The 10,795-nt window shown below is 36.1% G+C and overlaps 1 protein-coding gene across 3 annotated transcripts in view; it reads left to right on the top strand.

Annotated features, from left to right (window-relative positions):
- The window catches only part of tcf7l1a (transcription factor 7 like 1a), a 100,014-nt gene extending 89,528 nt beyond the window's left edge, over nucleotides 1–10,486 (top strand). For 2 of the 3 annotated variants that reach the window (XM_039768541.1, XM_039768542.1), the window contains 5 exons: nucleotides 1,010–1,153; nucleotides 4,289–4,448; nucleotides 5,042–5,149; nucleotides 5,424–5,478; nucleotides 9,885–10,486. In XM_039768541.1, coding sequence (XP_039624475.1) covers nucleotides 1,010–1,153; nucleotides 4,289–4,448; nucleotides 5,042–5,149; nucleotides 5,424–5,478; nucleotides 9,885–10,378 — 961 coding nt within the window. In that variant the 3' untranslated portion in view covers nucleotides 10,379–10,486. Of the gene's footprint in view, nucleotides 1–1,009; nucleotides 1,154–4,288; nucleotides 4,449–5,041; nucleotides 5,150–5,423; nucleotides 5,479–7,825; nucleotides 7,861–9,884 lie in introns of those variants that run through there. The other variant, XM_039768543.1, reaches the window with a different exon arrangement.
- Nucleotides 10,487–10,795: the final 309 nt, after the last annotated feature.

The raw sequence follows: 10,795 nt of genomic DNA on the forward strand, positions 1-10,795 counted from the left end.
CACACGTTTCTTAACTTAGAGCAGCACTTCAAAACTTTATTCACGTATCGAATAAACAGGCTACCCATGTCTTGCATGTTTTGGGGAACATTCAAATGTAATTGGGTGATGTTAGCAGGCAGCAGGAGATTCTGACATCCCATTTCCTTGTTTGCCCAGTTCCACCAGTCCTTCCACTTTCTAGTCCACACACATGACTTTGTCTTTAACCGCTTCCCAAATTCAATGGTCAAACTGCAATAATTCTGTTACTATTGAATGTATATGCTAGCTACTGAGTGAATAAATTTAATTCACAAGCCAAAAAATAGATGTTTATAAAGAAATCAGAGCTGTCATGTGTGACATTTCTAGAGTAATGCTTAGTTTAACAAAGCTAGTAAGTGTATATAGCCAACAGTTCTTCACATTTGCTGGACCATGGAAGCGTTTCTGAGTACATAATTAGAAATTGAAACCTGCTGGTACTCCAGGTACAAAAAACTTGAAAATGGTTGTAATTTTGCAATTTACAAATCAGTTCGTATAAATGCTTAAGCTTAATAATTGTAAAGACTTGCATTTGGGTCCAGGGAAGCCGTTTCAGTCAAACCTACAAAGCTCATTGTATACTTGATTATTATGACTTAAATCTGTTCATTTATGGTTTGTTGTAAGAACAAACTGAAAGGCCAACATAAGCAATGCTGCTTAAACTTGATTCACACATTTCCCCAAGGCCTGAATAATTGACGAACATTTTAACCTCATCTCATATATTCTTGTTTCCTGATTTGCCCATCTCTTTTTTCGGTTTTCCCTTTTAATTGACTGCACACATTGTTGATGAAGACTCAGTAATTGGAATATAATAGCTTTCTTTAGGTGGAAATAAATTTCACCTAATTTTTGTTTTTAAAAATTACAAACTTTTGGTTGCAGCTTCCCACATCCAGATGTACAGATTTTCTTGAATTTCATCTTTTCTTTTTTTTTTTTTTCTTTCTTTCTTTGTTTTTCCTCCCCACAGTTTGGTGTCCAGTCGATTTTCACCACATATGGTACCTCACCATGCACATAGTATTCACCAGACGGGTATACCCCATCCCGCAATAGTGTCTCCAGCAATTAAACAGGAGCCTGTCCAAGACAATATCAGTCCTACTGTCCATTCGTGAGTAACTGTTTTTTATTTATTTTTTTTTAACATTTCACAGAATGCTTGTAATCACTATTGAAAAAAGTTAAATAAGTGAAACACAATTTCCACATTGGGAGGGCTACAAAACTTATTTCTTAACCTTTTTGCTGATATTTTTGTAACTTCTGTAGCAGAAGTATGCAGCTTCATCCCAGACTAAAAGGTCCAAGACGTCGGGTTGAGTTGTGATATCTGGGTAGGAGTTAAATTTGCAAGAATTGGCCACAAAACTCTTGTCCAAAGTCTTTTTAACCCATTTGCCTGCTTTGATCAGAAATTTTTAATTATAGCTATTAGTATTTTACATTTTTACATTAGGTTAATTGTTTTAGTCAACTTGCTTAAAAAGTTAACTTCTTTTTTTAATTTATTAAAAAAGTATTTACTAATTAGAAATATCTTCTAGGCCCATATTTGGAATTTTATAAATGAAGTTCCTTTGAACCAAGTTTGTAAGAATCTGATGACAGAACATTTTTTTTAACCCATTATTGTTTATAGTCTTTGACCCTCTGTAAAATGATACATTAACTTGTGATTTTAGACAAGTACACCTACAGCTATAGCACATTAAATGAATAGCTGAATATTACATTTTTTTAGGCAGCTCAAAAAAAAAAATATAACACTGGCTTAAAAGATAAGCTTGGAATTATTTGAACCTAGTAAACGTTTATTTATCAGGTAATTTTCCATAAAAACAAATTCATTGGTGTGTCCATACAAATGTAAGAGAGTTTATAAACCAAATTCTTAAACACGGGTATACAATTAAGCCAAATGGAATGAGGGACATGCATCCCAAATATATTTTTTTTCTTGCAGTGAATTAGCCTGGCATTCTATTGGACACACTGCAAACTTCACAGATTAATATTGTAGCTAGCCTTTTTCCAAAAGTGAAAATGCCTGAATTCTGAGAAACTCTGAACTCTGAAACTCCCTTGATTGTGGTGTTGCAGTTCAATTTTTTTAATCAAAAAACACTTCCCCTCCCAACACCGACTACAACCCCAACACGGCGTAAAGAGCACAAGGGCCCCCAAAAGATATTTGCCTACTTTTTGTTTCCCCGATAAACAAACTACTATCAAATTTAGACATGTAGGTTACTGAAATCTGTTTTTTCTGTATATCAAAGCCCAACATTTCAAGTAGTGTAGCCTTGGAAATACCACTCCTACCCACATTGCATGAATAAGCCTTCTCTCATTCGTTGAGTAGCAACAAGGTGGGTGTCAAAATAAATCCATGTTGCTGCTTCAACACACTCAAAACCCAAGGGCACATTGTGCTTATTCGTCAGCAGCCAAATGTAGGCTGACCCAGTATCTCTGAAGACCACATCTTGAAGAAATGGTATTCTATGAAATCCGTTCCTATCTTTGTGCTGTCAACAGAGTACCACATTTAGTTATGTGCCTCTGCCATAATTGAGATTAACAGGCAGGGGAGCTGGCAGCTGCCACTACACACTGCATTGCCAATAGGACTGGAGTTCCCTTTCACCAAGATAAGTTTATTTCCTTTTTGTGTAAGCTGGAGTGCAGCTTGATCTACACTTTTGTCTTTAGACCTCATATCACCTAAAAATCACATAGAAGTAGAAAGAGAAGTTGTCTACTAAGGTGAGAGCTAGGAATTTGAGCAGCGTGAAGGACATTCTTCAGGGTTCATCCTTACTCTGCCTTACAATAATGGCACATAAATGTATTAGAGGACCGTATACTAACAGTGTTGGGCTTTGCAGTGGTTGTATTTAGCAAATAGCTCTTTAGTAAAAGTAAAATGATTAAGACTTCTTAATATTCAAATGTTTCATGCAAATACTAACAATTTTATAAATGCTAAATGTTTTAAGTGGAAAAAATCCATTTAATATAGGGGGTTAAATAGGAGTCTAAAGTTGTGATATCAGTTACAGTTTTCTAGTCGGCACCTTAAGCCACAGGTACTGTAATAAAAACTCTTAACTCCTATGTTGGTGTTTACATTCATAGTTGACTCCACATTAACCAAGATTGTCAGCAAACACATCCATGGTCAGTTAGGACTGATAGAAACTTAGTTACTGTTACCATTTGTTATACTGTATGTAGCGAAATGTTGAAGGCCTAAGCTTTAGTAAATCTTTTTAAGGCCATAAAAACAATTCACACATAATTACAGTCATTAATATTTTGATGCTGCTTCTACTACCCTCAATAAAGAAAGTCGCTATATGATACACTATCTTTATGCAGCTTCAAGGAAAAATAAGGACACATTTTGTGTTTCTTCTTATCAATTCATAAATCCATCCATCACATTTTTGAACCCAGCCTTTCCCAGCAGCATATATCTTCTCATTTCCTACAAATATAAAATCATCTCCAATTTAAATTTCTTAATATTTCATTCTCATAGGAATTTTTAATATTTTGTTTCATTGTGCTAAATATCAGTTTTATAAAATATGGTGGGAATATTTTATTTTGGAACTCTTAAGGGATTATCGTAATAAACATAAGTTTAATGGACTGCTTCTAGTTCTTGGTGATTTAAATATTCCTCTTGGTTGAGATGGAGATCAGTTTTTAGTACTGTCTTTTCATAAGCTTTAATAAATCTAATGATTTTAAAATGAATTCATTCAAATGTCAAGAATTTCAAGAATATTTAATAACTTAGTTTAAGTATTGAATGCAGATATTTTTTAAGAAGTTTATATATTAAAATGTAATTGAGGGCTTTTTTGCTGTTCAAGATCATTTTACAGTTTGTTCCATTTTATAATAACTTTCTGTAGTTGTACAGCCCTGGTCAAATGCGTTTGTTAATGTAGTCATATGTATCTTAAAACTTCCCCAGTGTTTTCCCCGTACATATTTATGAAGTATTTTGAACATTGGGGAATGCTTTCATGACCAGGGAGAGCTTAGAAGGCTCTAGTCCCCTAAAGTTGGATGCAAATGCCAGTAACTGGTTGTGAATTGAGCTCTTTGCCATTCTTTAGATTTGTCTTAGGTAGCTGTAGCCCTGTTTAACATTGATGGGTGGGGTTTCTGAATGAGCCATTTTTGCAAAGCTGCAGCTCATTTAGGATGCATCTTCAATTGTTTCCTATAGGAAATCTCCTGTGCCAGTAAAGAAGGAAGAAGAAAAGAAACCACATATAAAAAAGCCCCTCAATGCCTTCATGCTCTATATGAAAGAGATGCGGGCAAAAGTGGTGGCTGAGTGCACACTGAAAGAGAGTGCGGCCATCAACCAAATACTAGGAAGACGGGTAAGAGAAGAAGTTCAGCAGTGGGGTCGTGATACACTTAGAGTCTTCATTTGGGCACAATGGGCATGAGCTCAGAATGAGATTTTCTGGTAGGGCCACTACTCATAATTGCAGAGTAGAATAGGGAAGAAGCTAAATAAGATGTTAGGCTTAAATTGGGGTTCAGTAAATAAAATATTGTATATCAAGGTTTGAAGATGAATATAGTATAATGGGACTGCTAATGCAACACATTAAGGTTCTTTTTGTAGTTTGTGTTACATAGTGTAACCGAAGTTCTGGAATTGGGAGTTGTCAACAAGAATATAGAAAGTGTAACAAAGTAACACAAAAAGCATTAGTGGAATAAAAAAAAAGAAAAAGCATTTAGATATTAATGAAGTCCAGTGTGAGAGAACAATGTTTGATATAAAAACTTGGTCATTGAGACCATGATGCTGCAAGTAAGAAATCAGGCTTAGTGACTTGAGTATTTAGTGAAAAGAGTTGGATCTTGAGTCTCTAGTTAGCCTTATTTGAACACTTTAAAAGTTATATATGTATATTGCAGAAACACTTGCTAATTTATCCTTGGGGGCATTTTCTCATTGCAGTGGCACTCCTTGTCACGAGAAGAACAAGCCAAGTATTATGAACTTGCCCGTAAAGAACGACAACTGCACTCTCAACTCTATCCTGGCTGGTCCGCTCGTGATAATTACGTGAGTATCATTTGCCTTTGTTTCAATTCTCCAGTGTTAGCTGATTTTCACTCTTCTTAATTAGTAATCACGCTGCATACCATTACTAACTGAATAACTATTTCTGCTCTGCCTTTCTCATTAACTACATAACGTATTTTTTCAAAAAAAAAAAATAAAATATATATATATATATATATATATATATATATATATATATATATATATATATATATATATATATATATATATATATATATAGTGAAACTATTTGGTGTCTACATCTTCTTTTCAGGGCAAGAGGAAAAAGAGAAAGAGAGAATCAAAACAATCCAGCTCTGAACCAGAAGGTAAGAAAACAACTTTTGTATTTTTATTCAGTTGTCTCTGTGTGTGACCGATGTATGTGTTTTGCTTTTTTTTTATTTTTATTTATGTAATTTTTTTAATATCCTCCTTCTTATACTTTTTGCTTAATTAAGAGAAATACCTGCTGAATTTCTAGTTTATTATAATGAATATGTTGGTGAATACAATCCTTTGTGGTGTTCTGAAGTGCAAAAGACAAGGACATATCAGCATGAGGGAAACCATTTGTTTACAATGGGTTTCAGATATTCCGACCCCTATTCAAACCCCTTCACCCTTTCACACTTTATTATGTTATAGATTTAATTACACAATTTTGCCACTTTTTCCCATCCATCTACACTTGATAAACCATAATAACAAAGTGAAGACATGATTTCAGAAAGGTTTGCAAATTTATTAGAAATCAAAAACTGCAATCTGTCTTTTTATATCAGTATTCAGACCCTACTTCAGCACTTTGTAGAAGTTCATTTGTCAGCAATTACAGCTTTGAGTCTTCTTGGTTAAGTCTCTACACCTGGATTTGAGCTGTGTATCCCATCCTTCCCAGCATATCATCTCAAGCTTGATTAGATTGGATGGGAAACTTCTGTAAAAGGCCATCTTCAGGTCTATCCACAGATGTTCCATGGGATTGAAGTCTGGGCTTTGGCTGGGCCACTGAAGGGCAGTTAGACTTGTCCTGAAGCCATTCCAGTGTTGCCTTGGTTGTATGCTTTGGATCATTGTCGTGCTAACAGGTAAACCTTTGTTTGTACTCTGGAGCAGGTTTTCTTCATGGACCTCTCTGTATTCGGCTGCATTCATCCTTCCAGTCTAATTCTGGTGAGTTGTTCCTGTCCTTGCTGCTGAGAAGTACCTCCATAGCATGACACTGCCATCACCATACTTCACTATATGTAGATGGTATTAGGCATGTGATGAGCAGTGCCTGGTCTTCACCGGACATTGTATCTGAATTTGTGTCCAAACAGTTCCATTCTTATCTCCTTAGACCAGAGTGTGTTTTTTTGTTTCCTCATCATACTGTCTGAGATTTTTAAACTATCATTTTCATTTTACTCAAGAGTGGTTTCCATCTAGCCACTCTACCATAAACACCTGATTTATTGAGTATTGCTGAGATCGTCATCTTTCCAATAATTTCTGCCATCTCAGCAGACGACTTCTGAAGCTCTGTTAGAGTAACCATTGGATTCTTGGTCACCACCCTAGGACCCTTCTTGCCTGGTTACATAGTTTGGCCAGATGCCCAATTCTAGGAGGAGTACAGGTGGCTCCAAACTTATTCCATTTTACAATTATTGAGGCCAATGTGCTCCTAGAAACACGGGAAGCTTTACAAATGGTTTTATCCCTTGCCCCTGGTCTATGCATCAGCACAAGTTGATTGCAATTTATTATTATTATCATCATTATTGCAGAGGTCTATAGACTTGGACTTCATGGCTTGGTTTTTGTCCTTACTTGCAGTCTGAATTGTGGGACCTTAAATACACAGTTATCTGCCTTTAGAAACGATATCCAATCAATTCTATTTGCGACTGGTGCACTACCAAGTTCTAGACACATCTCAAGGAGAATTAAAGCAAACTGGAGGCACCTGACCACAATTTGGAGTGTCACAAAAAAGTCTGAATACTTGTACAAATAAGATTTCAGGTTTTGAATTTTCAAAGATTTGCAAGCCTTTCAGAAAATGTTTTCATTATTATTGAGTGTAGACTGATGGGCAAAACTGGCAAATTTAACCATTTATAATTTGATATACAACACAAAGGACATAGAAAGTGACAGTCTAAATTCTTTCTGAATTCACTGTATTGTATGGCTTTCATTCCAGTTAGCTAGAAAAGTGTTATTGGCATAATTTGGGGTTAAGAAGAACAAGGAACTTGAAAAGGCTCCAGTATTAATCTGTGAATGATCCTTTTCAAATTCCTTGTTCTTTTTTTTTATGATTTGTCTTTTGGAGGCTTCACATTGTGCTTGAGCAAGAGTCTCAACCTACTTTTGTGAAATGAAGTATGAAGTGAATCCAATTTAGATGAACAGAGTAAAGCATGTTGTTAGTGTCTACTAAACATGCAGGCTTTCCAGACCTCTACAGTTGGTAGAGGTTGGTAGACGTTTTATGTTGATTTTTTCCTCCCCCAGGCCCTTATCCTGCTGTCTAATGCGTGTCTGTGTTGCTAGAAATATTTCTTATGTTTAGTGCTCCCTCCGTCTCTCTTTCTCTTTCTCTAGTTTTCATATTTACTAACCCTTGTCTACCTGTGTGCCTTTCTCTTTCTCTCCCCTTCCTTGCTTTGTCTACACACCCAGCCTATGAGATTCCCTGCTAGCATTGACAGGTATGACGTTTACTTTGCTGACCCTATCCTGCTGTGTTTGTATGCATCTGTGTACCTCTCCCCAAAAATCTCTTTCCAAGTACATTTTTGTTGTTTAAAAAATGTTCACTTGGACACAGTATTTGACCAACACATTTATTTAGTATTTATTTAGCCAAACCCTTTACCCAGAGTTATTGTGTAATTCTGTACTGCACAATTTGAGTATTGGCAAATGAAGAGATTTGCTCAGGGTCACACAGCAAGTCAGCAGTGGAAACTGGAATAAAAGAAATTGTTTGGTTTTAAGGGTCCTTCTTGATACTTTGTTTACACTGCCTTTTTAAAAACAAATGTTAACTTAGTTAGCAGGGAGCTTAACCTGACATGAAGTTGTAGGATGAGATCCGAATCACTACTACACCCACAAAGATAACCCAGAAAAAGTGCTTGAACAGTTTTTATTGTGCATTTAAGTCTAAATATCTGTTGTTGCCTGGCCAGATTATTATTATATCAGTGGTCTAACACTGATGCCAGGGTAATGAAAGAAAAGGATTTGCAAACTGAAATTTAAGCAATGTATTTTAGGTTAGAGGTTTAGAGAGTAGTCTGGATGTTTTAAACCACAGGATGTCAGTTCACTCCCAGAGGAAGTCACTTTTCCTGTGCTCCAGCTGTAAAAATGTGTAGATATATGCACTGTGAAATTGTAACTTGCATTCCTTTCAATTATCAATTAAATGATACAATATCAGTATGGTATAATTGGTATATAGTCTGTGTTGATAAATGGTCTGTTATCTGCACATTTGGTATATACAGTATGTAGCTGTGACAAAAATATACATTTGTGGAATGTTTTGTGTCTGTAATTTGTTGGGAATGAATAGCTGGGTAAGTAGTACTGAAGTACAGGTGGTTAGGAGAAGAGCATACGATTTGTATATGTTTTCTGTTATGGTGATAATGGTGATGCTGGATGTCTGTGGTATTTATAAGTTCAACTTGTCTGAATCATCTATTTGTGTAATTTTTAAGTTCAAAAACGATGAGAGCAATATGCTGCCTTTCACTATATGCTTCATATATTGCAATTGTATGCAGTTTATCTCATTATACTATCTGATAAGGATGTGAGAGGGGGGAAAAAATGTGGTTTACTAATCTAGATGTAGGATAAACACCAGCTGTCAGAGTGGAACTCAGGGATCCCCGGGTAATGCGTGTGTTTAATGATCAGCTGTATTGACACTTGATTAGGGCCATGTCACATTTGACCTTTTCTAGTGATTTTCACTTGTAGCCTTTATTTATATAATTTTCGCAGCTCTGAGGCAGTTGTCAGCACAGTTTCATCAAACCAGTCATGTAACATGACATGCCCAGCGACTCACTCTGACAAAATCAAACAAGTCTGATGTGGTCTTAAGTTTTAGGGGTTGGCTCTATGTGCATGAGAGCTGACAACCAATGAATGCTCATCGAAAGAATAAGGAATGCACATGTTCTAGACCTCACAAACAGTAGAGAGGCTTGTCTGTCTGATGTCATGCATTTCATGTACCATGACAGAATGGGGAAAGAAAAAAGGGCAGAGACTGCAGCTGAACTAGCTGTACCTTTTTAATTCTCCATACAACACCTGCTCTGTCAGGTAGCTGCCAGGGAAAGGGACAAGCAAGACTGTTGGGATGATGGCATGCAGTCACAAAATGTGACATGGTACATGATTCTCCAGCCATGTGAATTGATAAGTTTTGGCAATAACGTCAGCAATGCAGACAGCAAGTTTGACAAACCCAATGACTAGAAGCTGCTTAACATGACATTGGCATTATTGGAACCTGTTTGCAGACTTCCTCCATTTGACAGCTTCTGATTTAAATATTAACTCATTGTATTTAAACCATTGTTCTTTTTTTCCCTTTTGCATGCAGTACATTTAGAATATTTTATTTTAGTTTTGTTTTCAGAATTTTGACTATTTTTTTTTTATTATCAATTATGGCATTTTGTAACTATACATTTTTATTTATTTTTGAATTTAGATAATTTCTCCTCACGGAACAAGAAGCAGTGTGTTCAGTATCTGCCTCCAGAAAAGATGTGCGACAGTCCTGCCTCTTCTCATGGGAGCATGCTAGACTCACCAGCCACTCCATCTGCCGCATTGGCATCACCAGCTGCTCCGGCACCTACTCACTCCGAGCAAGCACAACCGCTGTCGCTAACCACCAAACCTGAGGGAAGACCACAACATCACTTTCCGTTACCTGGCAAGCTGTCAGCGGCTTCCTCCTCTTCTTCTTCTTCTTCCTCCTCCTCCTCCTCTTCCTCCACTGCTTCTGTCCAGCCCAGTCTGACCCTCCCAATAGGATCTCCTGGCTCCCAGTCTTCGCCTCTTCTGTCCCGACCAATACCATTCTCCTCCCTGCCACCTTCAATGTTAACAGCTTCACACTTTCACCAGGCAGCTCTACATTCCCACCATGCATTGCTGCAGTCCCAGCCTCTTTCCTTGGTAACCAAATCAAATGACTAAATATCTGAAAAATGAATATTTTTCTCTTTTTTAAATGCTGTATATTGCTTTTTACCTTTAATAGATATTGAAATAATACAAAAAACCCAAAAAGTAAAAAAATATATATATATATATATATTATTGGTCAATATTTGACCTCTTCTTTTTAATTTTTTTTTCCAAGTTTTATTTCTTTTAAATATTTTTTGTAAAGTTTTACTGCATTTTTTTTTTTCTTAAAAGCATTTATTCAACAAGCGTACATGTATAAAATTCAACAAACTGTTTAAAAAATTTTTTTTTGTTTTTTTTTTTTTTTTTAAAAAAACACTTGTAGTTAATCGTTTTGTAAACTGGAAAGTTAAGTTCCAGAGTCGGTCGTCTCCTGACCCTTTATCGTTCCCCGAGTGTGTGTGTGGACAGTACTTTGAGTCA

This window comes from Polypterus senegalus, chromosome 11 (genome assembly GCF_016835505.1).
Source record: "Polypterus senegalus isolate Bchr_013 chromosome 11, ASM1683550v1, whole genome shotgun sequence".
NCBI classification, from domain to species: Eukaryota; Metazoa; Chordata; class Cladistia; order Polypteriformes; family Polypteridae; genus Polypterus; species Polypterus senegalus.